Genomic DNA, 26442 nt, shown 5'->3' with positions numbered 1-26442 from the left:
CAGCCTCCGCCTCCTGGGTTGAAGCGATTCTCCTGCCTCAGCCTCTGGAGTAGCTGGGATTACAGGCATGTGCCACCACGCCCGGCCAATTTTGTATGTTTAGTAGAGATGAGATTTCTCCATGTTGGTCAGGCTGGTCTCGAAATCCTGACCTCAGGTGATCTGCCTGCCTTGGCCTCCCAAAGGGCTGGGATTACAGGCATGAGCCACTGCGTCCATCCTTGTTTTGTTTTTGAGATGGGGGTCTCACTCTGTCACCCAGGCTGGAGTGCAGTGTCGCAGTGTTGGCTCCCTGCAACCTCCGCCTCGAAGGCTCATGCCCAGCTATTTTTTTTTTCTTTTTTTGAGACAGAGTCTTCCTCTGTTGCCCAGGCTGGAGTGCAGTGATGCAATCTCGGCTCACTGCAAGATCTGCCTCCCTGTTCACGCCATTCTGCTGTCTCAGCCTCCTGAGTAGCTGGGACTACAGGCATCCGCCACCACGCCTGGCTAATTTTTTGTTTTTTTTTTTTTTTTTTTTAGTAGAGACGGGTTTTCACTGTGTTAGCCAGGATGGTCTCCATCTCCTGACCTCGTGATCTGCCCATCTCGGCCTCCCAAATTGCTAGGATTACAGGCGTGAGCCACTGCGCCCGGCCAATTTTTTTTTTTATTTTTAGTAGATGGGGTTTCACCATCTTGGCCAGGCTGGTCTTGAACTCCTGACCTTGTGATCCACCCTCCTCGGCCTCCCATAGTGCTGGGATTACAGGCGTGAGCCACCGCTCCTGGCCATGTAAGACATTTTTATTGGCTCTGGTTTCCTTCCAGGGTTAGAAGCCCCAGGGAGGATGTTGCTTGTTACCATCTCGATATACAGATATAAACCTGTCATAAGTTGAAAACATCATAAATCAAAAGTGCATTTAGCCAGGTGTGGCGACTTGCACCTGTAATCCCAGGTACTCAGGAAGCAGAGGTGGGAGGATCACTTGAGGCCCAGCGTTCAAGACTAGCCTGGGCAACATAGCAAGACCCCACCTCTAACAGAAATTTTTATTTTTATTTTTATTTATTTATTTATTTTTGAGACAGAGTCTTGCTCTGTCGCCTAGGCTGGAGTGCAGTGGCGCAATCTTGGCTCACTGCAAGCTCCGCCTCCTGGGTTCACGCCATTCTCCCGCTGCAGCCTCCCGACTAGTTGGGACTACAGGTGCCTGCCACCACACCCAGCTAATTTTTTTTTTTTTTTTTTTTTTGTATTTTTAGTAGAGATGGGGTTTCACCATGTTAGCCAGGATGGTTTTGATCTGACCTCATGATCTGCCCTCCTCGGGCTCCCAAAGTGCTGGGATTACAGGCGTGAGCCACTGCGCCTGGCCAAGAAATTTTTAAAATTAGCTGGGCGTGATGACACGTGCCTATACTACCAGCAACTCAGGAGGCTGAGGTGGGAGGATCGCCTGGGCCCAGGAGTTCAAGGCTGCAGTGAGCTATGATCATGCCACTGCACTCCAGCCTGGGTGACAGAGTGAGACCCTTTCTCTAAAAAAAAATGGGGATTACTCAGTGAACCATCAAAAATTTTTGCCCTCTTGGAGCTTTGTCATCATTGGAGGAGACAGACAAGTAAATGAGTAAAGTATCTGGTACATTGTGTAACTGCTATGAAGAAGATACAGCATGGCCCAGGAAGTATGCATCAGCCTGGGGGTGGGTAATAATGTCCCAACACTCCATATCCTTCCTGGCTTTCAAACGAGAAACCCTGGAGTCCCGACACCTGCCTTGTCTCCCTCACCTGCAGCCCTCCCCCAGGCTCTGCCCAGTCGGTCTAAATACCTTTCTCCCGTGGCCCCTCCTCTGCCCTGGTCCAGTGCTTTCCGCCCTCCTGTGAAATGAGCCTGCTCCCTTCTGCCAGCCCATTCCACCTGTCACATCTTCACCATGCTAACAACTATTAATCCTTCAGATCTTAGCGCAGCAATCCCTTCCTCAGGGATGCCTTCCCTGAGCCCCCAGTCAAATTTGGATCTCCTTTATACATTCTCCTGGTCTCCCTCTCCCACTTTTTTCTTGGTAGGCTTCATCATACTCAATAAGGATGTATTTGATTTTTTTTTTTTTTTTGAGACGGAGTCTCACTCAGTCGCCCAGGCTGGAGTGCAGTGGTGCAATCTCGGCTCACTGCAAGCTCCGCCTCCCGGGTTCATGCCATTCTCCTGCCTCAGCCTCTCAAGTAGCTGGGACCACGGGCGTCCGACACCACACCCGGCTAATTTTTTTTTTTTTTTGAGACGGAGTCTCGCTCTGTCCCCCAGGCTGGAGTGCAGTGGCGCGATCTCGGCTCACTACAAGCTCCGCCTCCTGGGTTCACGCCATTCTTCTGCCTCAGCCTCCCGAGTAGCTGGGACTACAGGTGACTGCCACCACGCCCGGCTAATTTTTTGTATTTTTAGTAGAGACAGAGTTTCACTGTGTTAGCCATGATGGTCTCGATCTCCTGACCTTGTGATCTGCCTGCCTTGGCCTCCCAAAGTGCTGGGATTACAGGTGTGAGCCACCGTGCCTGGCAATTTTTTTTTTTTTTTTTTTTTTGTATTTTTAGTAGAGACGGGGTTTCACTGTGTTAGGCAGGATAGTCTCAATCTCCTGACCTCGTGATCTGCCCGCCTTGGCCTCCCAAAGTGCTGGGATTACAGGCGTGAGCCACCGCGCCCGGCTGATTTTTTTTTTTTTTAGAGAGAGTCTTGCTCTGTCACCCAAGCTGGAGTGCAGTAGCATGATCATAGTTCACTGTAGCCTCACATTCCTGGGCTCAAGTGATCCTCCCACCTCAGCCTCCTGAGTAGCTAGGAGTACAGGGGCACACCATCATGCCCTGCTAATTTTTTAATTTTTTGTAGAGATAGGTTTTCACAGTGTTGCCCAGGCTGACCTTGAACTCCTGGGTTCAAGCGATCCTCTGGCCTCAGCCTCCCAAAAACTCACACTTAGGATTACAGGTGTGAGCCACCATGCCCTGCCAGGATGCATCTGAATTGTGTATCTGTATGATCCTTTGATTCACATGCATCTCCCCCGGCTGGAGTGTACTTTGTGTGGGATGGGCCTGGGTGTGTATTGATGACCACTGTATGTCCTGGCTCGTAGTGGGTCCTCAGCGTGGACGTGTTGAGGAGGTGAATGCAGAGCCTGTGCCGTGGCAGGTGGGGATGGGTGGGGACTGGGATTCATTTGGCTTATGAGCAGTGCTAGCTCTTCCCTCCCTCCTCTCATATGAGTGCTTCCTGTGTGCACTCATGGCTTCTCACTCTTGATTTCATTTGATCTTCTGACGACCCAGAGAGGTTGGCATGGTCCTCCCCGATTTACAGATGAGGCGGCAGAGGCTTTGATGGATGGAGTTCCTTGCTCTCAAGTGGCAGAGTCAGGAGCGCGACCAGGCCTCCCACTTCCAAAGCCTGTGCTGTAAACTCTCACTTGCATTTCTCAGCATTTTCCCTGGGAGGGATTTTAATGGGTTTCTGTGGTCAAGCGAGTGTGGGAAACTGGCTTACTCAGCTCTGCTCACCACCAGCCTTTCAGAGCACACGAATGTGCCTGGGACCTTGGGCAGGGCTTCCCTACCCAGCTGCCACTACATTCCGATGCTGGAGTCCCACACTAGAGACTCCGACGAACCCAGCTGGGGTGAGGCCTGAGTGTCAGGCCTCAGAAAGCTCCCAGGTGGCTCTCGGTGCAGCCGGGGGCGAGAACTGCATCGTTTCCCCGCACTCCTTCCTCCTGTGGAGCCCTGTTTTTCAGGGGACCTGTCATGAGAAACGGCTTCATTTCCTCAGTCCTTTCTCTTGATTGGCCCCACCTCCTCTCTCCATTCCTTCTCTTTGGCCCAAAAGGGTTCCTGTGAACCAGACAGGCCTCCCGTTTCCTGAGGACGTCTGTGCAGTACTTGCACAGTGTTGACTGCATTTAGTCCTCAGGACAGCCCTCCCGATTCACAGAGGAGAGACCCTGTGCTTGGGAGAGGAAGGGATTTCCTGAGGCGGTTCAGCAAGACTCAAAGGCAAAATTACAACTCAGGCTTCTGGCCCCAGGGCTTCTGGGTAGCGCAGGCCGCCCTTCCCACCAGCTCCAGAGCTCCTTGAGGACAGGGATGGTGGCTCCTTCATCTCTGTCCCCACAGCACAGGTGCCCAGGAGCCACAGCCAGCGTGTAGGGCTTTTGTGACCTCCTATCCTGCCTGGTACGGTGGTTATTTGTGGCCGTTCTCCTGGGCTGTCACAGGTTGTGAACTGGAGGACCGGCCAGAGGGGCCAGGAAGGCCTTTGTTCTCTAAGCAGGAGAAGCCCTTGGAGGAGGCGGCCGTGGCTTTTCTACCTCAGAGGCTTTGAAGACAAGGGAAGCCTTTGGGCAAAGAGGATTCCCCTGAGTGCATGTAGTAAAGAGCTAAGGCGCTGTCACCCACTGTCTGAGACCAGGCCCGAGGCGCCCCAAGAACAGTCCTGCTGGGCCAAGCCTCCATCCACCACACCCTGAGAGTGCACTTGGGCAGCCCCTTATCTGAGGAGGGCGTGGGGCGGGCGGAGCAGCTGTCAGATAGGTCCCTGCCCGGAACGCTGTGCTGAGCATCTGAGGCTGGGAGCTCCAGCGAGGCCCTCCTGAGAACTGGGGCTCCATCCCGAAGGCAGTGGGAGCCACAGCTGGGTTTAAACTGAGGTGCGCCTGGCTCAGATTTACATTCTAGAAATGCCTCCCTGGCCACAGGAATGGACTGGATGGAGATTGGCCTGGGAAGGGCCCCGCTGTTGCAGGAGCTTAGGGCAGAGGCTGTGGCAGGCTAAACCCTCCGGGCTGGGCCAGGGGACAGGATGGGGAGTTCTGAGTGGGCAGAGGCAGGATCTGGACTTGCTCAGGACGCCTTGCTGGACGAGAGAGGAGAGTTGAGAGCGACAGTGGGGGAGTCCTGCAGGCTTCTTGCACCCACCCCTCACTCACCCGTCCGTGTGCCAGCACTTCTCTCTGTGCTTTTCTTAACCAGGGCTGCTCCTTCCCTGGGTTCTCCACCACACCCCTGGGCCTGGCACAGAGTGGCTCAGCAGGTGGGCGTTGAACAGGGTCAGCCTCTGCCCAGGAGCTAGCAGGTGCCTAGAAAACAATCGAGGGGTAGGGCAGACACAAGAGACAGGAAGGGGTGGAGCACATGGCCCACACCCGCCTCCCTCTCGCTTCAGGGCAGAATGTTCTCTTCCACGTTCCCAAGTGTCTGAAGGGGCTTCGGTTTGCGTTTTCCATTCATCCTCCTTGGAGCTCACCTCTTGGCTTCAGTCTGGACGTGTGGATCTTCCTTTAGCTCAGGACATTTTTCTCCTGTGATCTCTGATGATTTCTCCTGCATCGTTCCCTGTATGTCCTGTGGCACCGCAGGGAATATTAGACTTCCTGCATCTCTTCCAAGCATCTTGTAGCTTTTCTCTCATTTTTTTCCTCCCTTCTGTTTTTCTTCTGGGAGGTGTTATCTGTATTACAGGTTTCTCTGTTATTCAGTTCCCTTGTTAAAAAGTGTTGATTTTGGCCACCATATTTGTTCATTTCCAGGAACTCTGCTTTGTGTCTGATTGATCCTTCCTGTGTGGTGGATGTCATTAGCACCGACACTGATAAGACTTCCCTTCCGCCTTTCCTTTCATCCGGTCTGTGTGTAAACTCAGCAGAGGCAGGCGTGGGGAGCCCCAGAAATGCACCGGCTTTGGGCTGGGCTCTGGCAGATTCATATGAATGGGAGAGTCTCTGTCTGGCCAGCCCTTCTGTTTTGTTTTGTTTTGAGACTGAGTCTCGTTCTGTCGCCCAGGCTGGAATGCGGTGGTGTGATCTCAGCTCGCTGAAACCTCTGCCTCCTGGGTTCAAGCGATCCTGGTGGCCCAGCCTCCTGAATAGCTGGGATTACAGGTGTGCGTCACCACGCCCGGCTAATGTTTGTATTTTCAGTAGAGACGGGGTTTTGCTGTGTTGGCCAGGCTGGTCTCAAACTCCTAACCTCAAGTGATCCTCCCGCCTTGGCTTCCCAAAGTGCTGAGATTACAGGCAAGAGCCCCCGCGCCCAGCCCCTTTTGTTTTTAAGAAAGATAAACCCCTAACCTCTGAAGAGCTTTTGCAGTGACGTGGGCATGGACACCACCAAATCTCGCTGTGATGAGGTGGGTGGAGGCTTCTCCCTTCCTCCTCCGCCCTTTCTTCCCTGTCTCCTGCTCCTCCTCGGCCCCTCCCTTTTGCCGTGATTCCCCACAGCCCTTTTCAGTTCGGCAGGGATCTGAATGGCCCCTGTCCAGGGCTGGGTACAGTGGGGCCAGCAGTCACACAGCCGTGTATCCAGCTGTCGCCACCTGCCAGTCACACCACCACTGTGAGCAGGTGCTGCCATTAGCCCCGTGGCACATGTGGGGAAACTGAGGCATGGGATGGTTGGATAATCTGCCCAAGGTCACAGAGCCAGTGAGTGGCAGGGCTGAGATTCAAACCTAGGCAGTGTGAAGTTCATGAAGGGAAAAGCTGAACTTGCTGGAACCCTTTCAAACTACACGCTCCTGGCCTGGCTGAAGGACCCTGCTGACTCTCTACCCTGACTCACCCCTCCCGGGGCTGCCGTCCTGGCTGTGACCTGGGCCTGGTGTGCCTTCACAGCCCACTCCTGCTGTTGAACTCCTCCTCTTCCCTCAGGCTCAGCGCAGGCGGGGTGCTTCCTAGGGGTGGGAGTGCACCCTCGCAGCACACCTGCCTCCCTCTTGGCAGTTGCTGTGAGCATAGTGAAGCCGGCCATTGCACCTTTGCCCATTCCCCGGGTGAAACGCCAGCTCCAGCAGAGCAGGGACTGAGTCTGTGGCCCACTGTGGCTGGCATTGAGGCAGCGTGGCCTGTGTTGACCCTCTGGTTGGCTGCACTTGCCTGTAGGGGAAAATATCCCCTCTGCAGCCCCACTCTGAGGGCCCCTTCCCTTCCCCGCCTCTCACCCCTGCCTTGGCACATGCCCTTTGCTTGGAATACCTGCCACTTCCGGCCCCCTCCTGGAGGGCAGGCTCTGCACTGCACTGCCCGGGCCCCTTGCACTCAGTCTCCCAGCCCTTCCCAGATTGTCAGTTGGCATCATCTGGGCACCTGTCAACCCCACCAGGCATGGTAGGTGAGCTCCTGGAGGACACTAGGAAATGTTTGTGGCATGAACGAGGGAGGGACATAAAGGAACCCTTAACGAGCAGGGACACAGATGTGTTCCATCAGAGTGCAGCCTGGGCCCTGCCTCCAGGAGCTTTGCTGTAGGAGGAGGTGACACGGGAGCCGCAGCCACCAGGCAGCGAGCTCTCGCCCGGGCTGTTCTAGGTGCTGGCTACAGGAGCCCACAGAACAGACCCCCTTTCTTCTTGGGGTTTTCCTCCAGCCAAAGGCTTCATCCCTCATTGACCGGGGCTGTCTCCTTGTTTGACAGACGTGGAGGCTGTGAATGACAGTAAGTAAGGCTCCCAGAACTGCCTTGAAGTACACTCAGGTTGCCTTTACCAACCCTTACTCCTTGTGAGGATCCTGGAGGTAGCTGCCATTAATATTCCCCTCCTTTGGGCTGGACGCAGTGGCTCACACCTGTAGTCCCAGCTACTTGGGAGGCGGAGGTAGGAGGATCACCTGAACCCAGGAGGTAGAGGCTGCAGTGAGCTGAGATCGTGCCATTGCACTCTAGCCTGGGCGACAGAATGAGACCCTATCTCAAAAACAAAGAAAATGACCCTCTTTTTTACATGAGGAAACTGAGGCACAGACATTCAGCCATTGGCCCAGGTCCCACACCTGGTAAGTGCTGGGGCGGATCTGGACCCGGGCGGTGGCTCTGCACCTGCGCCGCTGGTAGTGCTGCCATGAAGGACCCATGGGCAGGGGTCTCTTCCCACTCTGTCTCTCACACACACCTGCCTGTCTCCTGCAGTCATCGGCCCCTTCCCTGAGCCTCTGCTGTGTGGCTGGCCCTGCTGTGCCTGAGGACACCAGAGGAAAGCAGATGGTGACACCAGAGGGAGACAGTGCAACACGAAGCTGTGTTGTTGTCACCCACGAGGGCAAGGCCTGGCAAGGGGCCAGGCAGAGGAAGGGCCACCTTGGCTTCAGATATGGGCAACCTCAGCTCAGGCCCCCCCGCCATTCCCAGCGCTCCCCACCTCCATGAGGCCCTCAACAGCCATGGCTGTCACCCCACCCACCCTCCTATCTGGACCTGCTGGGGTGTGAAAGACAGCCCTGTGCTGAGGGTGCCTTGGATGGGTTCTTCTTAACCTCAGAGCCCCAGTTTCCACCTAGAATTACAGCCTCCTGTGAGGCTGGAAAGGTAAAACAAGAGGGCTGTAGAAAACGCCTGCTACACAGTATGCCGGTCCTGGAATAACATTTTGTTGTGACATTGATGAGGAAAAAATATTGATTCCCGGGACCACAGTCTGGGTGGTGGTTGCGGGTTCTCCCTGTGCTGGTGCAGGTTCCTCTGGGCTCTCCTTTCCTTGTGCATCCTTGGGATGTGTCTGCTGGGTGAGCTCCCGGGTCTCCGTGGGTCCAGTGTGAGTGAGTGTGGGCCCGTGTGCACCCTGTGATGGGATGGCGTCCTGTCCAGTGTCCATTCCTGCTTTTGGCCCTGCCAGGATGGGCTCTGGCCACCCAGGACCCTGAGCTGGAGGAAGCGAGTAAATGTCTTACTGGTTTTTTGTTTTCTATTTATTTTTTAAGACAGGGTCAGGGCTGGGCGCGGTGGCTCACGCCTATAATCCCAGCACTTTGGGAGGCCGAGGTGGGCGAATCACGAGGTCAGGAGATCAAGACCATCCTGGTTAACAATCACGAGGTCAGGAGATCAAGACCATCCTGGCTAACATGGTGAAACCCCATCTCTACTAAAAATACAAAAAAATTAGCCGGGTGTGGTGGCGGGCACCTGTAGTGCCAGCTACTTAGGAGGCTGAGGCAGGAGAATGGCGTGAACCCAGGAGGCAGAGCTTGCAGTGAGCCGAGATCGCGCCACTGCACTCCAGCCTGGGCAACAGGGCGAGACTCCGTCTCAAAAAAAAAAAAAAAAGACAGGGTCTTGCTGTGTTGCCTGGGCTGCAGTACAGTGGCATGATCATGGCTCACTGCAGTCGCGACCTCCTGGGCTCAGATGATCCTCCTGCCTCAGCTTCCCAAGTAGCTGGGACACGGGTGCATGCCACCACACCCGGCTAACTTTTGTATTTTTTGTAGAGAAGGGGTTTTGCCATGTCGCCCAGGCTGGACTCGAGCTCCTGGGCTCAGCTGGGCGCGGTGGCCCACGCCTGTAATCCCAGCACTTTGGGAGGCCGAGGCGGGTAGATCACCTGAGGTTGGGAGTTCGAGACCAGCCTGACCAAAAGAGAAGAAACCCGGTCTCTACTAAAAATACAAAATTAGCCGGGCGTGGTGGCTCATGCCTGTAATCCCAGCTACTCAAGAGGCTGAGGCAGGAGATTCGCTTGAACCTGGGAGGCAGAGGTTGCGGTGAGCTGAGATCGCGCCACTGCACTCCAGCCTGGGCAACAAGAGCGAAACTCTGACCTCCCAAAGTGCTGGGATTACAGGATTGAGCCACTGCGCCCGGTCTAATCTTTCTTAAACGTATGTATAGCTCACATTTATTTCAGTGTTTAATATTTCAAGTGTTTTCATCCTTATTTAGAAGTTTGGTGATGTGTTTGTACCAGAAATATGGCATTGGAACTTCACTCTTGTTTATGTTAATTAACCTGCGTGAAATTGGTTTCATCATGTGTCATTTTGCTTAAAGCCGTAGTTTCCAAGAGCCTGTTGACAGCATTAGGTGAGGACTTACGGTGTCCTTTGTTGATGCACGTTGTCTCATCAGCCAGTCTATTAAGCACGACCCACATGCCAAGCCCTGTGTTGGCTGCTGAAGGCCGGATGTGAATTGGTCAGCCTGGGTCCCCACCTTCACAGAGCTGTGTCCTCATCCAGTGACAGTGCGCAGTGGGCATGGCTGGGGACACAAGCTGGGAGGGAGGGAGGGAAGGAAGTCAGTACAAAGGCCCAGAAGTCTGAGCCTTCCCGACCAAGGAAAGCGAATGTCCTGAGTGGGCAGAGGAGAGGGTGAGGGAGGGATGGAGGCAGCTGGGCCCGCAGGCTGCAAGAAGCCTTCCTCGGACACCCTCTCCAGGCTGGGAGACCCTCTCCAGGGCTGGAGCCAAGCAGATAATTTGCATCCCCATTCGGATGGCTGCATTGATGCAGCCCTGGAGGGAGGGAGGAGGCGGTAGCTGCCATTCCCAAGGGAAGGCAGGGGTCAAGGGCAGGAGAGGGAGGGCTACAGGGCTCAGGCCCGGTGACTGCAGCCTCCTGAGAGCAGCCAGCGGGAGGGTGAGCTTCCTTCAGCTCAGGGCTCCACACCTGCCACCTCTGTTCCCCCACTTCTGTTCTGCCAGGCTTTCTCTGAAAAACCTGGCGCCTAACGCCCAAGCCGTCCTGGAATTTCTGGTGCCCCCCAGTCTGGGCCTCCTCCCTTCTTCTGCTTGCAGCAAAACACCCGAGTAAAAAAAAAAAAAAAAAGATCCGTGGCCAGGTGCAGTGGCTTTCGCTGTAATCCCAGCACTTTGGGAGGCCAAGGTGGGCAGATCACTTCAGGCTAGGAGTTTGAGACCAGCCTGGCCAACATGATGAAACCCCATCTCTCCCAAAAATACAAAAATTAGCCGGGTGTGGTGGCACACACACCTGTAATCCCAGCTACTCGGGAGGCTGAGGCAGGAGAATTGTTTGAACCCGGGAGGCGGAGGTTGCAGTGAGCCAACATCGCACCACCGCACTCTAGCCTGGGCAACAGAGTGAGACTCTGTCTCCAAAAAAGAAAACTCGCCAGGCGCGGTGGCTCACGCCTGTAATCCCAGCACTTTGGGAGGCCGAGGCGGACAGATTGCCTGAGCTCAGGAGTTCGAGACCAGCCTGGGCAACACAGTGAAACCCTGTCTCTAATGAAATACAAAAAAATAGTGGGTGTGGTGGCGTATCCCTGTAGTCCCAGCTACTCTGGAGGCTGAGGCAGGAGAATTGCTAGAATCCGGGAGGCGGAGGTTGCAGTGAGTCAGAGATCGGGCCACTGCATTCCAGCCTGGGCAATGAAGCGAGACTCCATCTCTTAAAAAAAAAAAAAAATCCATGAGCATCTCCTTTCCTCCAGCCATGCCATCCACACACACAGGCACGTGGACAGACACTGAGTGCAGCCCTCCTGCCTGGGGCCTGCCTCTGCCAGCACAGTCCCCTCCTGTATGGACCCTGGCCTACCCTCCAGACACTACATGGCTGCCACTGTCCTTTGCGAGCACCCAAATGAAGATCTGCCTGTCCCGAGCTTCCACGTGTTCCCCAGGGATCTTGGCCAATATTATAAGGCATGATGATCATGGTTGACTTCCACAGCCCCCTTTCCTGTGGCCCAGCCTCCAGCCCTTGGGCAGGTCACCTGGAGCCTCTTGGTGGAGTCGCAGCGCCCACTTCCCAGGGCATTGTGAGGGTTCGCGCTGAAAGCACGTGCAGCCTGTGACGGGTGTTATCAGGCAAAGTCATGCAGGAGGAAGGGAGCCTGGGGAAGACCCCCATTGTTCCTGAGGGAAGGGGGAGCTGGTTCTTGGGGGCTGATGATCTGGGGATCCAGAGAGCCTGCGAGGTCTGCAGAGGTGGGTGAGGGAGCCCCAGCACCCTAGAGGCCTGCCCCTGCCCTGGCCAGGCTGTGCCAGAGCCCCTCCCTGCTTATCCCTGAACTGACGAGCACCAGCAAGTTGGTCTTCGGGTCCCCTGGCAGGTCCCCCGCTGGGTGACCCTGGATTCGAGGTGGCTAAGAGCCCCTGAGCATCTCTCCCCTGGCCTTCTAGGGACAGAAGATGAGCCTGTCGGTCCTGGAGGGTATGGGGTTCCGTGTGGGCCAGGCTCTAGGCGAGAGGTGAGCACGGCCCCTCCTGCTCTCCCCCAGTCTGGCTGGCAGGGCTGGGCAGGCCCCGGGCGGGGAGGGTTGCATCGCTCCATGCGGGAGTCGGGCCTGTCTTCCTCTTCCTGGCCTGGCCCCACGGCCTCAGCTTGGCACTGCCCCACCAGGCTGCCCCGAGAGATGCTGGCCTTCAGGGAGGAGCTCGATGTCCTGAAGTTCTTGTGCAAAGACCTGTGGGTGGCCGTGTTCCAGAAGCAGATGGACAGCCTGCGCACCAATCACCAGGTGGGAGCACCCCGACCTGCCTGTCCAGCTCCCTCCTGAGGGCAAGACCAAGAGAGTGAGAGAGGAAGCCCCGGCGCCAGAGCAGCGGCTGCCGGGACCCGCCCAGAGCTTTTCCACAGGCGGCCACAGCTCTTGCTCTGTCTGATCCTCTAAAGGAAGCCAGGAGGCTGCGCTGGGGCATAGGGGGTGTTTCTGGAACTTCTCCAGCCTACCAGGAGTGAGCCATGCATGGGCAGAAAGCCCCTGGTGGCTGCCTGCCCTCCCCCTAGTGCGATGCTGCTTGTCCCAAGCTGGTCTAGTCCCCCAGTGACACCCAGGCTGTACCTGCCCTTCTGCAGCTTCCTGGGCCCGGTCCCCAGCTTTTCTGCACAACCCTGGGAGGCGAGGGCAGGACCCACACTCTCCAGGGCACGAGCACCCACTCCAAGTTTGGAAGCCCTGGGCCCTACCACAGCACTGGAGGCCAAGGCTGTGACTCCAGTGGTTCTCAGGAAGGGGGCCTTCCCAACCTCAGCCCAATCTAAGACCTGGGTCCCTGCTTACCCTCCCTGCGCTTCAAATGTACAGGCCCTGTCCCCACCCACCAGCCTCTCCTCTCCCCCAGGGGACCTACGTCCTGCAAGACAACAGCTTCCCCCTCCTCCTCCCGATGGCCTCTGGCCTGCAGTATCTGGAGGAAGCGCCCAAGGTATGGGGGGAGCTGGGGCCTTGTCCACACCTCCCTTCCTCCTATTTACCCAGCCCCCATCCCACATCAGGCCTTTCCCCAGGCCTAAGGGGTGCCCCAGACCTCGGGTGCCGGCCTCCCCTCTCTTCCCATGCTGGTCTGTGTTCCCTCCCCAGTTCCTGGCCTTCACCTGCGGCCTCCTGCGCGGCGCCCTCTGTACCCTGGGCATCGAGAGTGTGGTCACCGCCTCCGTGGCAGCCCTCCCCGTCTGTGAGTCATGGGGGGTGGGGGGATTCTTCTCATCCCTTGAGTTGCTGGGGGCTTCAGAGTTCCAGCCCCACTCCTGTGTGGGTGCCTGGGAGGCAGGCCCAGGTTTAAGTCACCTGCTCAGCCACACAGCCGGTGCAGGCCCATCTGTGCCCCTGGCGCCATGATGTCGCCAGCCCTGCAGAGAGAACTGTCTGGCGGTTTTGAACATTTTTTCCCGGCACGGGAGCCCAGGTGGACGTAATAGAAGTTATCCTCGCTGATCCTTCGATGGGGGGGACGGCAGGCTCCAGGGAACTTGCAGCCTGCCTGACTGGGTGTCCTCTGTCAGACAAGCTGGAGCCCCATTCCTGCCTGGGGATAGCCTGCCCCACCACCTCCCCCACCTTCAGTTATTTTCGCTCTGCCGGTTCCCCAGGCTCACTCATGGGGGGCCCTGGGGCCCCCGTGGGGTAGGACTGAGCAATGCATACCACAGAAGCCCGTGCCGGGCGCCTCCCTGGGGCCGCATCCATGGCCCTCATGCTCCTGGTTACTCACACAGCCCAGGGATGCGGCCCCGTGGGCGGGAGGAAACAGCCCAACCTAGCCACTGGGGTGTCAGTGCAGGACGGGGGTGAGCACCTAAGAGCCGTCCAGGTGCCCTCTGCCTCCCCCGTCCCATCCTCAAGCCTAAGCCAGGCCTTCTCTTCCAGGTAAGTTCCAGGTGGTGATTCCGAAATCCTAAGCCCGCCCTGCACCCGCCGAGCCGCACTGCTGCCCCTGGCCTCACCGGCCTCAGGAGATGGTGGGACCGCTGCATTTCGGGGTGGTCTTGGGGATCCCAGGCCCTAGGGGTCACATTTACTCAGGAAGTGGGTATCAAATTGAGGTGGGGGTGTCACAGGAGGCAAAGGGGTCCCAGCTGCGGTCAGGACTGTGGTGGGATTCCCGCCTTGGCAGCGTTACTGCCCAGCAGCTGCTCAATAAAGGCTGTGTGTGTGGAATCTGACTCAGAGCAGCGGGGGAGGATCTGTGGAGCGACTGTCACAGGTCCTGAAGGGGAGTGGGCACCCTTTCTGGCTCCCATTCCCCTCAGACCCTCCCTCCCCTGCCAGGTCCCCCTCCGCTCCCTCCCTCCCCGTGCTCCTGGCAGAGGGATGCTGGCCTCCGGCACGGGCGGCCTTACTGGCACCTCTGCCAAGTCAACAAGTCTGGGGCTGCCCTTTGCCCGGCGATGTGCACGGAACGGAGCATCTTCCTGGGGGAGCAGGGCTGGGAATGCATGGGGTAGGGGGAGGCCAGACACCCCCATGGACACACGCGGCCCCTACGCACTCCTGCTGCCTGTCCCTGGGCAGAGTGGCCCTTATGCTGCCCCCTCCCACCCCGCTTGCATCTGTAGCATCTGGGGACTCCTGGGCTTCGCCGCCCGCTGCCTGACATGGGTAAGTGCCCCAGGCTCAGAGCTGCCCACTGAGGCTGGGGGTGAGCCCCAGGATGGGATGAGAAAGGGGCCCCTTGCTAAAGAAACTCCCCTGTGGAGTGGGGTCCAGTCACCCCGTCAGCCCCTGCCTGGGTCACCCCTTCCTAGTCCACCTGGCTGAGTGTAGCCGTGTCCTGTGTCTGCCTCTGCAGTACTGCCCCTTGCCTGGCCCACTCCCCAAATGCCTGCTCCCCCTAGTGTCCAGCAGCCTCCTGGCCACTATGCTTCCAGCCTGGGGCAACCTCGTCCTGCGGAGATGGCTCGTTTACATTGGGCCACGCTTCATGTTCGGGCTGGGGGTGTGGGGGGTTGGCACGGAGGTCCACTGCAGATGTGCCCACGCTCAGATGCCAGCCCCGCCTCCCTGGTGGGCCAGGGAGGAACCTTCCCAGAGCAACCAGCTTGAAGGGTGGGGGAGGAGACAGAGCGGGTCCCAGGTCGCAGGAAGGACCCTGGCTCTGGCTGTAGGGAGCAGTGTGTTTGGTCACCTGGGCAGAACCCAGGGCTGGGTGGGTTCCCTTTATCTTGTCCTGGGCACTGTTCTGGGGCTGCCTCCCCCATCCCCATTGGAGCACCCCATCTGTCAGGGAAGCAACTGTTGACCCCGTTACACCGGCAGCCACAGGGAGCCAGGGCCCCAGAGAGCCGAGGGGCCTTCAGGGCGTCTCCTGCCCAGCCTCTCCCCGGCCCTCACCCCTCAGAGGGCATCTGTGAGGAGACAGTCACTGAGTGCTGGCCCCAAGGGCAGGAGACAGAGCTTTGGCGAGCCTGGGAGTGGCAACCACTGTCAGCTTCCAAATCCCCGCTCTGCCTCTGTGTGCCCTGGGGTCGAGGACTTCGCTTCTCTGGGCCTCAGTGTCCTCATCTGTGAAACGGGCATCACATCTGGCCCCCTGGGTGGCGGAGAGGAAGATGGGGCTAGGGTGTAGCAAGCCTTGATGTGTGCACTGTTGCCCTCGTCCTATGGACATCCATTTAGAGCAGCGCCAGGTAAATGGGTCAGCACAGCCCCAGGTCAGGCGCCCCAGGCCGTGAGCTGAGGGGACTCCCACCCAGTGCCTCCCTCACGACAACCATGAGAGACAGGTGCCCACTCAGCAATCAGGAAGCCAAGGCTCGGAGAGTGAAGTCACCTGCCCAAGGTCATATACCTGGGCCACGGAGGAGCTGGCATCCCAGCTCCCTGTCCCCCCCACACCAGCAGAAGTGCCTGGACCTGTGGCTGCCTTAAGGAGATTCAGGCAGTGCTGCAGGATGCATCTCCGTTCCTTACCAGGGATGGAGACACAAGACTGAGTCCAGTCCGAGTCCCAGTCCTCGAGAGCAGAGAGCACCAGGACAGGCAGGCGCTGGGGAAGGGGCGGGGACAGGCGGGCAAACCGGTCGGGCGGGTGCTGGGCTGAGGCCTCCATCTGGATGGGCCTGCGCTGACAGTCAGTCCGGGCTGGTGTGGCAGCAGCTCGCGGGGCAGGCAGCTGGGGCCGTGAGGCCGCCATCAGGTACGAGTGGGACTGGGACTGGGGGTGGGGAGTGGTGGGCAGGCTACCAACCCTCAGCACCCCAGTTTCCTCTGCCCCTCAGCCTTTCCCCATCCCTGTCCCCCACACAGCATCATTTCCTGTCCTGCTTTCAGCTCTTCACATTTGAAACACGGTACACCCATCTTGCCCGAGTTTGCTGAGCCTCTCCCCAAATTGGACCACCGCGATTTCATTGCTCCCTCACAATTCCCTCCTCCACTGTATCATTCAATGCCCACAGGTACCCAGCTCTGATTTTCACTCACCCTGCTTCTCATCTGCTCTCCAGCTCACCTCACTAGCTCCATGTCCTTCCAAAGCGTGCCAGCCTCCCACGGCGCCCACAACTTAATGACCCCCTTGTGTCACTCAGCCACGACACCTGACCCCCTATTTCCCCAGCCCATGTCTGCTTAACACTCCCCAATGTCCTAGCCTCTTGGAAACTCCCAGGGGCTTCCCAACACTCAGCCTCAAATTAGCCCCTAGCCACCCCCAGTGGTTCTCCGTTCCCTCCTCTGGCCATCCCTCCTCATCCTGATCCTCACTGTACCCTGAAGGCTACCTCTACCCCCTCCTCCCAAGTGACTTAGGAACCCAGCATCTGGGACTTGGCCTTTCCCCTGTCCAAGCTGTCGGACAGGGCAGGGACCCTGACCTCAGCTCTCTGCTGTTCGTGCCCCAGAGGCTACGCCAAGCCTGTGTGCTCCCTCCTGCCTCAGGAGCAGGCCCCCAGCACCCAGCTGCCCGGCTGCCATGCACAAACATTACAAAGTCCACTTCGCCAAGGATACCCAGAGCCCCAACGGGCACTACTTCTGGGACCCAGAGTTGGGGCACCAAAAAGGTACGGGTACAGTTTGGGGGCGGGTGATGGCCGACAGAGGCCTGTGAGGAAGCCAGAGTGAATGGAGGAACAGAAGGGGAGCCGCCATCCCCAGGAGAGAAAAGCCACTTGCGCTCCACCCAGAGGCATCTGTGTAGCAGCAGGGCCAGGACCCAGGACCGGGACCACAGGGCCTGCGGGACCAAAGATAGGAGCCTGGGCTGGAGTTGGAAGCAGGGGCCGCCTGGCCTGCCCTTCCCCCTCTCCAAACCCCCAGGCCTGTGTGGACAGCCCCCAGCCTGGAGGGGAGCAGTGTGCTGGGAAGTGAGGGGTAGGAGAGGGAGCCCCCCACTATTGAACGTGTCTGGATGAGGCTGGGCCCAGTTTCTGGTGGTGACCACAGGTGATCTTGTTCAGCGTGGGGAGAGGGCAGTGCCCTCCCACTGGGGCTGATTCAGCCTCCTCAGGGCTAGGGCGAGGGTGGGAGCTTCCCAGGTCACCACCCTTCCTGCCACCCTGGCCCGAGCTGGGGACAAGGTCCACCCCCCCCATCCAAATCCCTGGCCTACCCCTCTCCACGCCACCACCCATCACTCCGGCCTCCCTGGGCCAGCCAGGGCCAGCTCCCAATGGATCCTCTCAGTTTCCCTGACCCCTGCACTGGGGGCACCCCCCAGGGATCCAGGAATCTGCTGTGGCAGGCACCAGCCTCCATTGAAGCCCCAGCCTCAGGCATCCTCTCTCTGCCCCCAGCTGAAGTCCAAGCCTGCGCTTTCCCCGCTCCCCCGCCATGGGACAGCACAGACCCCGGGTCCCTCCCCTGCCCATACCTCCCCTGCACATAATCTGACTTTTTGAGGGGTTTCTGGGGCTCCCAAGAATACTCTGGCCCCCAGGTTCTACCTGAGGACTTGGTCTGGCTTGTGCCGGTGTCCCCGGGGGTCGGGGACACAGGCCCAGTCACCCCCACTTCCTTCCTTCCAGGATGCTGTCATCAGTGGCGCCAGGACTCAGCGGCCCTCCGAGCCCATGGGCCCTGTCGGCCTTCCCCCCAGTCACACTGGCAGCTGGCCTACCACAGCCACCAAGTGGGTGGCAGTGGCTGGCGCCGGGGCCTCCTGTCCTCCGTCCTGCAGCAGCAGCGGCAGCCCCAGCCCCAGCCCTCACCTCCCAGCCCCCTGAGGCAGCGGCTCTGCCCCATTCACGAAGCCCAGAAGGGGCTGCCTGCAACCTCCACTGTCCCCAAGGAACCTGCCAGCGCCCCTCAGGCACCCACCTTACCCACCACGGCACCGGCCATGGCCAGGAGTGGCCCAGCTCTACCCTCCGCGGCTGGCGTCCTCCTGAAGCCCAGCGAGCCCACTGATGCCCGGCCCCTGCCCGCCCCAGCGGCCTGTGGCTCCTTCACTGCCTACAGCTCCGGTGTTCACCCTGGCCTTCTTGGGGGTTCTGTCCCCGCTCCTGCCGCCTCACTTCCCACCTGCTCCCCTTGCTCCCTGCCTAGCATCTTGCACCTGACCTCTTCATCCACACCCTGTTCTCTATCTAGGAGGGGTGCGTCCCTGGCCATGGGGCTCAGGCTGGCTGCCTAAGCTTCGCCTGTTGGGGTCCAAGGCTTCCAGGCCAGGCCTGCCCTGGTGCCTCCATCCTGCGCCAGGCAGTGAAGGCCTCCCTCTCCTTCCCCCTTTCCCTCTGCTGACACCCTGGCTCTGCTCTGGTCTCTTCTCAGCCCCCTCCTCTGGCTAAGCAGGCTACAGGGTACATGGGGCACGGATGGGAGCCCTGGGTTGTTGGCCGGCTCTGGCGTTGGGGAAGACAGAGCTAGGGAGTAGCCTGGGGAACGGAGAGCAAAGGTCAGCAATGGGAGGACCCACTTGCTTGTTCTCTCCCTCCCTCATTCACTCCCCAACTAGGTATCCAGCACCCTGAGCATGCCAGACCCTGTTCTAGGGGCACAGTGGGGAGCAGGATCAACAGACATCTCTTGTCTTCATGGGGCTCACATTGCATTGCAGCCAGGGGCAGGTACAGGAAACATGGAAATTTAAAAGTGGCTGGGAGGCCGGGTGCAGTGGCTCATGCCTGTAATCCCAGCACTTTGGGAGGCTGAAGCTGGTGGATCACTTGAGGTCAGGGGTTTGAGACCAGCCTGGCCAACATGGTGAAACCCTATCTCTACTAAAAGTACAAAAATTAGCCGGGTGTGGTGGCCGGTGCCTGTAATCCCAGTTACTCAGGAGGCTGAGGCACGAGAATCACTTGAAACCGGGAAGTGGAGGTTGCAATGAGCCTAGATCACGCCACTGCACTCCAGCCTGGGCAGCAGAGCAAGACTCTGTCTCAAAAAAAAAAAAAAAAAAAAAAGTATGGCTGGGTGCACTGGCTCATGCCTGTAATCCCAGTAGTTTGGAAGGCTGAGGCGAGAGGATGGCTTGAGGCCAGGAGTTCCAGACCAGCCTGGGCAGCATAGTTATGCCCTGTATCTACAAAAGATAAAAATGAGCCCAGCATGGTGACGCACGCCTGTGGTCCCAGCCACATGGGAGGCTGAAAAAGGAGGATCCCTTGAGCCCCAGAGTTCGAGGCTGCAGTGACCTATAATTGTGCCACTGTACTCCAGCCTGGGTGACAGAGCAAGACCTTGCCTCTAAAAGTATGCCACTCGGTAACAACCACACTAGGGAAAAATAAAGCAGGGATAGGAGATGGGGGATGTCAGGGTTTGCAGATTTAAATAGGGTTGTCAGGCTGGGCCTCATTAAGGCAGCGTTTGAGCAGAGGCCCTGAGGAAGCGTGTTCCCAGGCCAGCAAGGAGCCAGTACTTCGGCTTTTGCCCTAAAGAAGGCAGGAGCCGAGGATGGATGTGAGCTGACAGGATCTCCAGGAGAATGGACTATGGGAGGAGGACAGAAGCAGTTGGCCGAGGGAGCAGGAGATTGCAAAAATCCAGGCGAGAGGTGCTGGCAGCCTGGCCGGGGTGGTGGCAGCAGAGGTGGAGACGGCGGCTGGGTTTCCAGATCTGGATTGAAAGTAGAGCAACCAGGACTTAGGTCGGGCACAGCCCTGTCACCAGAGCCTCAGGGCTATGATGTCTGTTTCACACACAGGGAAATAGAGGGTGGATGAGGTGGAGCCACCCAGTGATCTGGCAGAGCTGGAATTAGATCCGCCTGGCCCACACCTTAGTAGACCTACTCCTGAGTCTGCTTCCTGGCCTCCTGGCTCTGCCCCCAGGCATGGCCTGTTTCCTACAGCCCACCAGGCCTCTCTGAAAGTGGCTGTGTTACCCCCACTGTGCACCACAAGGCTGGCCCCATGTGTCCCCCCAAGACTGAACCCTACCTTTTTGATATCCCATTTCCAGGTCCGAGAAGCAACCCTCGCTGGGGGACAGGGTGCCCTCTGCAGAGTGGACGCTGTAATGCCAGTGCCTGGTCCCCAGGGCCCTAAATGGCCACTGGAGACCATGACATTGACCAAGGGCCCGGCGCTGGCCAGACCCTTTGGCATTCCTGCTCCCTGGTGTCTCTGCTGCCCCACTCTTCAGAGGGAACTGAGCCTCTCAGAGGTGGCTCTCCCTGGGGTCTGCAGACAAAGGCGGTGGGGCCGGGACTGAAGCTCCAGTCTGGTCATCTCTCTCCCAAGCCTGGGCTCAGGTGGGATTAGTGACTTGCCAGCATGATGGACAGGAAGGTGAGAGGAGCCTGCGGTCCAGGGCCTCTCCATCCTCTGGCCGGGCCAGCAGAGCAGGCAGAGTGGCTTGGAGTCCTGCTGATGGTGGAAAGTGGTGTCTTGGCATCTGAGGGCATCGTATCCCAAAGAAAGGCCTTTGGGATTTTCCCCGGGGGAATCACGGGCTAGTGATCAAGCAAGCCTGGTGACCTAGGGCCAGGAAAGCTGACTTCCCACAGCCTCAGCCTCTGGTGTGTGGCTGGGGGGATTCCAGCCTCCCAGCGTCAGCCTGGTGGGACCCAAAGGGGCACAGCTTACCCTAGAGGTGAGGGCCACTGATGGCCACAGAAACCTCCACTGCAGGGTTTGACCTGAGTCCCCTTTGCACAGGGTGCCAGGGAGGGGCTGATAGCAGGGGCCATGGAGGGCAGATGGGAGGAGGGTGGTGCCTGGCCAGTGGTCCTTACTCAGTGTCCCCACCCCCAACCACCAGACATCCTGACAGAGGATGACGTCTACTGCAGCTGCCTGGCCAAGACACTCTGTCACGTGCCAGTCCCTGTGACCGTGGGTTTCTATGCCCCTTTCGGCTGCCGCCTGCACATGATGCTGGACAAGATCACGGGTGAGGAGCTGTGTGTGTTTGTTGGGGGGAGGATGAGAAACAGGGCCTCTGGTCCCCGCCTAGCTCCAGGCTTCCCCCAGATGCCCCCACCTCTGCGGCCAGCCTGCTCCAGCCCAGGCCCTCCCCAAGCCCATGCCTCTACCCCGGGCTCTGCTTCTCCGGCCTCCTGGCCGCCCCCAAGTTTTACCCTTCCCTGCTTCTGCCACCAAATCCACTCCAAGGACTCTTTCTGAAGGACAGATCTGACCCTGTCCCTCCCGTGCTTGGTGCCTTCCATGCTCCCCAGCACCTGAGGCAGAAAGCCCAGGCTCTTTATTGAGGCTGCAGGCTCCTGCCAAGCCCCTACTGGCCTCTGTGCCACCCAGACCCACGTCTTAAGGCTTGGTGGTCACAAAGTACCTGATATATAGATGCCAACTGAAGACATGAACTGGAACCCGCCAGGTTCCCCAGCAGCTATTTTTTTTTTTTTTTTTTGAGACGGAATCTTGCTCTGTCTCCAGGCTGGAGTGCAATGGTGCTTCCGGCTCACAGTCCAGCAGGGGAGAGAGACTTGTCCTCAGACAGTGATGACCCAGAGTAGGAATGGCTGAGGGCCCCCGACCCAGCCTGGGGATCAGGGAGGGCCTCCTGTAGGAGGAGCAGTAAGTCAACAAGATAGGACCAAGGCTGTATCCTGCTGCCTAGCATAGCTGCTCCTCAGCATCTCATTCATTCATCCCTCACACCGACCACTTGTCCCCTGCCCCACTCTCAGAACCTTCCCGGTGCCCTCCACACCCTCGCCCCGCCTCCAGCCCCTTGCCAGCCCTGGCTCTTCCTCGTATCTCTTTTTGCCTTCTCTCATCGTCTCTCCTCTGCCGGCTCTACCTCTGCCCATCCCGACCCCACAGCCTGGCCTTCAGACCACTTCCGGTCCAAGCCTGGCTCCAGGCCTCTCCACGCCCCCGCTTCTGCACCGGCTTCCAGCTCTTCAAGGAGCGGCCGCGCCTCGCTTCCAGCCCCTCGCCTCTGCTGGGCGCCCCTCGCCTCTCCAGGAGCGCTCCGCCCCGCCCGTACTAGGCCCCGCCCACCCCGGCGGGTCTGCGGCTCACGCGGCTCCCGGGCTCCCTTCCCGCAGCGCTGATGCAGCAGGAGGCGGCGCAGCGCGAGAGCGAGGAGCTGCAGCACGTGCAGTGGCGACCGCGTGCCGTGAGCGGCTGGGGCGTCCCGCAGCTACTGTGGTACCTGGTGTTCCTGCAGCCCATCATCACCGAGGTGCACCTGCGGCGCAGGAACGTGCAGTTCCTTTTCATCCGCTTTAGCGCCTGGCAGTACGCGGGCACCGACAAGCTGTGGGCCGGCCTGGTGACCACGTTGTGCGAGGGCATCCGCCACCACTATGGCGCACTGCCCTTCAGCGTGTACTCGGTGCTGGGCAACAAGCCGGCCACCAGGCAGGACTGCTGCCAGAGCGAGTGGCATTGTCGGCGCCGCGTGTGCCTGGGGCTGCTGGCGCTGCTGGCGGCGCTAGGCCTGGGCGTGGGGCTGCTCTACTTGTCGCTGGGCGGCCACGCGCTGGGCCACGGCAGCCCGAACGGCAGCCTGCTCAAGGTGTTTGGCGGCGCGGCCACCACACTGTCGGGCTCGGGGCTGCTCATGGCCGTGTACTCGGTGGGCAAGCACCTGTTCGTAAGCCAGCGCAAGAAGATCGAGCGGCTGGTGTCGCGTGAAAAGTTCGGCAGCCAGCTGGGCTTCATGTGCGAGGTGAAGAAGGAGGTGGAGCTGCTCACCGACTTCCTGTGCTTCCTGGAGATCTACCAGCGACGCAGGCTGCGCGTGGTGCTGGAGGTCACCGGGCTGGACACGTGCTACCCGGAGCGCGTGGTGGGCGTGCTCAACGCCATCAACACACTGCTGTCCGACAGCCACGCGCCCTTCATCTTCATCCTGGTCGTAGACCCCAGCATCCTGGCCGCGTGCCTAGAGAGCGCGGGCAACATGAAGGGCACGGCCGACAACGGCTACCTCTTCCTCAACCGCACGGTCACGCTGCCCTTCTCTGTGCCCATTATGGGCCGCCGCACCAAGCTGCAGTTCCTGCACGATGCGGTGCAAAGCCGCGACGACCTGTTGTACCGCGAGATGACGCGCAAGCCGTGGCTGCCGGGGGACGCCGGGGGCGAGAGCGCGCAGCTGCTGGCGGTGCAGGCGCAGGCGGGGACGGAGCGCGGGCAGGGCCGCATCGACGCCGAGGCGGCGCGGCGAATCCAGGAGGCGCTCTTCTGCCTTCACGACGAGCGCGACTGCCTCTACGAGTACGTGCCCGACAACGTGGTGTCCATGCGGCGCATCGTCAACACCGTGCCCATCACCGTGCGCCTGCTGCAGCAGCAGCAGCAGGGGGACTTTGGGGGCCCCACGCCGCGCCAGGCAGTGGCGTGGGTGGTGCTTGCCAACCAGTGGCCGTGCCGCCTGAGCTGGGCGCTGCAGTGCCTGGAGGACCGGCAGCAGACCGGGGGCGCGCCGGAGGGCCGCGCGCGCCTCTGGGACGTTTTCCGCGACAACAGCCGCGAGCTGCACACCATGACCAAGGCGTTGCAGAACGTGCTCGACCTGGACGGCGACCCCGAGCTCTTCGAGCGCTTCCTGGGCGCCGACTTCCCCTTCACCGTGGCCGAGGCGCAGAGCCTGCTGCGCTGCACGGTCAACCTGGACCACTCCATCCGCCGGCGCATGGGTCTCATCCGAGCCGTCAGCGCGCTCAAGCCGCCCAGCCCGCCCAAGTCCCCTGCCCGCGATGCCCCCCACGCTGCCCACCGGGCCAACAGCGCCTCCAGGGCGCCCCCGTCGGGCCGTGCCTCAGGGCAAGCCGGCGAAGGCCACCACGCTGGGGACTTGGCCCACAGGGGCAAGCTATGGCCGGTGGCCTGTGCGCTCTTCCGTCCAGGGCAATCCAGCCCAGGTGGGCCTTGAATGGAGGACTTCGCGGGCAGCAGGAGGCAAGGGTTCCTCCATCTGCCCAGATGGGGGAATAGGGGGCTGGACTGGGGCCGCAGCCCAGGGTCCGAATGAGCCCTGTGAGGCCCACACCCCCAGGTGAACCTGAGCCAGAGCCGTGGACATAGCCTCCAAGGAGTGGGGCCACGAGCCGGTGCCAGCATGAGAGCAGGCACAGAAGGACCAGTGAGGAAGTCAGGGTATACATGCAATAAATAGAGGTGTCGAGAGCCCCGAGTTGCCCTCCACATCCTGATCTGACCAGGGATCAGGCCTGCCCCGTCCTGCCACAGGGCCTGCCCCATCCTGCTAAGCCCACTTCCTCCTCTGCACCATGCTGGCCTCCTCATCTGGCATCTCTGTGGCACGAGAGGCTGCGGGGGTGGTGGGTGAGGCTGCAGAGATGACAGGTGGATGGGCCGGGTTGACTCAGGCAACATGGAGCACCCAGGCCTCAGGGAATCCCAGTCCTTGTCCCCATGCCCTAGCTTGCCCCTCTGTGAGTAGGGCAGGGGCTGGCATTTCCGAGGGTGACCTCGGTGACCTCAGCAGGCTGCTCCACCCCTAGGGTGGCTCCATTCTCAACGTAATGGGTTAATTAGACCTCACTGGCACCTCAGCCAGCTGGGGTGGGTGGCACTAACCTCCCCCAGACAAATAACTGTCCACAGGGTACCTGCCTTACAAGTCACTCCAGGGCCACTGGTTAGTCACTGACACTGAAGCCACTGCATGAGCCCTCTGATGAGGACAGGGAATTTGGGCAGAGATGGGGACATACAGGGCCCAAGCCACAGCCAGCCAGGAGGGGTTACACTAGGGCTCCCCACCTTCCCTCTGGGCAGAGCCCTGGGCTGGGGGTGGGTGTCACTCCTCTGGGCAGTTCCTGATTCCTCACTGGTCAAATGTTCAGCCACACACTCAGGCCCTGGGGTGCCTGGCCCAGTTCCAAGTGTGTGCCGGCAGGGGCCACAAGGGCCAACACTGAACATATCCTGGGATGAGGCTGAGGGTGTGGCTTCTGAGCCTGGGCCCTGAGGCTGGTGGAGGGGACAGCCCGCTAGGAACCTGAGAGCTCTGCAAAGGCACCCACCCTCAGGCCATGGGACTGGGTCACTGACCTCACAGTTCTTTAGCTCCAAGGCTGGGCATGGCATCCAGGTCTGGCTGCAGCACCGGAGTTCTCAGGCCACAGCAATTGTCACAGGTGCATGCAGGTCAGTGGGAGCCCTCCATGATCTTCCCTGAGGCTGAGCAAGCACAGTTGCTGTTTCCCATTCCTGGACTGGCTAAGCTGGTAGGATACGCCTGGACCTCCTGGGAGCTGTTTCCCAGCAGTCAGGGAGAGCTGGCCTCAGAGGGGGAAGGATGGGGCCTCGTGACACCGTTAAGTCTGTTTCTGTAGATGTGTGGTTGGGGTCAATATATCCTTGTAGCCTCCCTTAAGCCAGTTGCAGTTGGGTTTGTTTCTTACCACCTGGAATCCAAGCTGAAAATAAATTTTCACTCCTATTACCAGGAGTGGGGTGCTGTGAGAGATGCTAATGTGTAGACTTGGCTGGAGGTGGGGGCAGGACTGAAGCCCCCCATGCCTCAGTAAGAAGCTGCATCAGCCTGGCCAACATGGTGAAACCCTGTCTCTAATAAAAATACAAAAAGATTAGCTGGGCATGGTGGTGCACGCCTGTAATCCCAGCTACTCAGGAGGCTGAGGTGGGAGGATCACTTGAACCCGGGAGGTGGTGGCTGGAGTGAGCCAAGATGATGCCACTGCACTCCAGCCTGGGTGACAGAGCAAGACTCCGACTGAAAAAAAAAAAAGCCGCAGCCTCTGTTACGTGGTACAAGCTGTGGCCAAACTGTTGGCCACTGTATCTTCACGTGAAGCTGCTATGAGAACTTGCACCTGTGTAAGGCCACAGGACCAGTTGTCACCAACAAAAAGGGAGCACGGCTGACCTGTGTGCCTTTCCCAGCAATGAGTTAGGGAGCAGGTTTCCCTTCTCCACTCCCTTCCCCCATCTGCCCACTTGATCTGGGATCCTTGAGGTCCTGGGGAGCAACAGAGCCCTAAGAGCTTCAAAGGAGCCTGGGTCCAGGAATAACTTGGTGAAGAGCTGCCTGCCACTCTGAACATCCACATGTGACAATAAACATCTCCTGTGTTAGGACATTGA

At 59.1% G+C, this 26442-nt stretch overlaps 2 protein-coding genes across 12 annotated transcripts in view; both read left to right on the top strand.

Annotated features, from left to right (window-relative positions):
* Positions 1 to 14164, top strand: part of TRAPPC6A (trafficking protein particle complex subunit 6A) — a 15792-nt gene extending 1628 nt beyond the window's left edge. For 2 of the 6 annotated variants that reach the window (XM_054463665.2, XM_054463664.2), the window contains exons 2-6: positions 11907 to 11974; positions 12127 to 12244; positions 12849 to 12932; positions 13088 to 13181; positions 13874 to 14164. In XM_054463665.2, coding sequence (XP_054319640.1) covers positions 11907 to 11974; positions 12127 to 12244; positions 12849 to 12932; positions 13088 to 13181; positions 13874 to 13905 — 396 coding nt within the window. In that variant the 3' untranslated portion in view covers positions 13906 to 14164. Of the gene's footprint in view, positions 1 to 11906; positions 11975 to 12126; positions 12245 to 12811; positions 12933 to 13087; positions 13182 to 13873 lie in introns of all 6 variants that reach the window. The other 4 variants (XM_063658132.1, XM_063658133.1, XM_063658135.1 and 1 more) reach the window with 3 other exon arrangements.
* NKPD1 (NTPase KAP family P-loop domain containing 1) lies at positions 13855 to 26442 on the top strand. Of its 6 annotated transcripts, none has more exons than XM_054463656.2 (6): positions 13855 to 13873; positions 16277 to 16404; positions 16849 to 17010; positions 17974 to 18411; positions 21155 to 21286; positions 22407 to 25901. In XM_054463656.2, the coding sequence occupies exons 2-6, from the start codon at positions 16395 to 16397 to the stop codon at positions 24239 to 24241; spliced, it is 2577 nt and encodes an 858-aa protein (XP_054319631.2). In that variant the 5' UTR covers positions 13855 to 13873; positions 16277 to 16394; the 3' UTR covers positions 24242 to 25901. The 6 variants fall into 6 exon arrangements, with proteins under 6 accessions (XP_054319631.2, XP_063514192.1, XP_063514193.1 ...); XM_063658122.1 differs by having other exon boundaries at positions 13859 to 13873; positions 14563 to 16404; XM_063658123.1 differs by lacking the exon at positions 13855 to 13873 and adding an exon at positions 14298 to 16142.

Source organism: Pongo pygmaeus, chromosome 20 (genome assembly GCF_028885625.2).
Source record: "Pongo pygmaeus isolate AG05252 chromosome 20, NHGRI_mPonPyg2-v2.0_pri, whole genome shotgun sequence".
NCBI classification, from domain to species: domain Eukaryota; kingdom Metazoa; phylum Chordata; class Mammalia; order Primates; family Hominidae; genus Pongo; species Pongo pygmaeus.
This window is presented reverse-complemented; position numbering and strand designations above follow the sequence as displayed.

Coding starts and splice junctions, on each gene's coding strand:
- NKPD1 (XM_054463656.2), top strand. Junction 17,011..17,973: donor AGAGTTGGGGCACCAAAAAG/GTACGGGTACAG, acceptor CCTTCCTTCCAG/GATGCTGTCATCAGTGGCGC. Junction 18,412..21,154: donor CTTCACTGCCTACAGCTCCG/GTGTTCACCCTG, acceptor CCCAACCACCAG/ACATCCTGACAGAGGATGAC.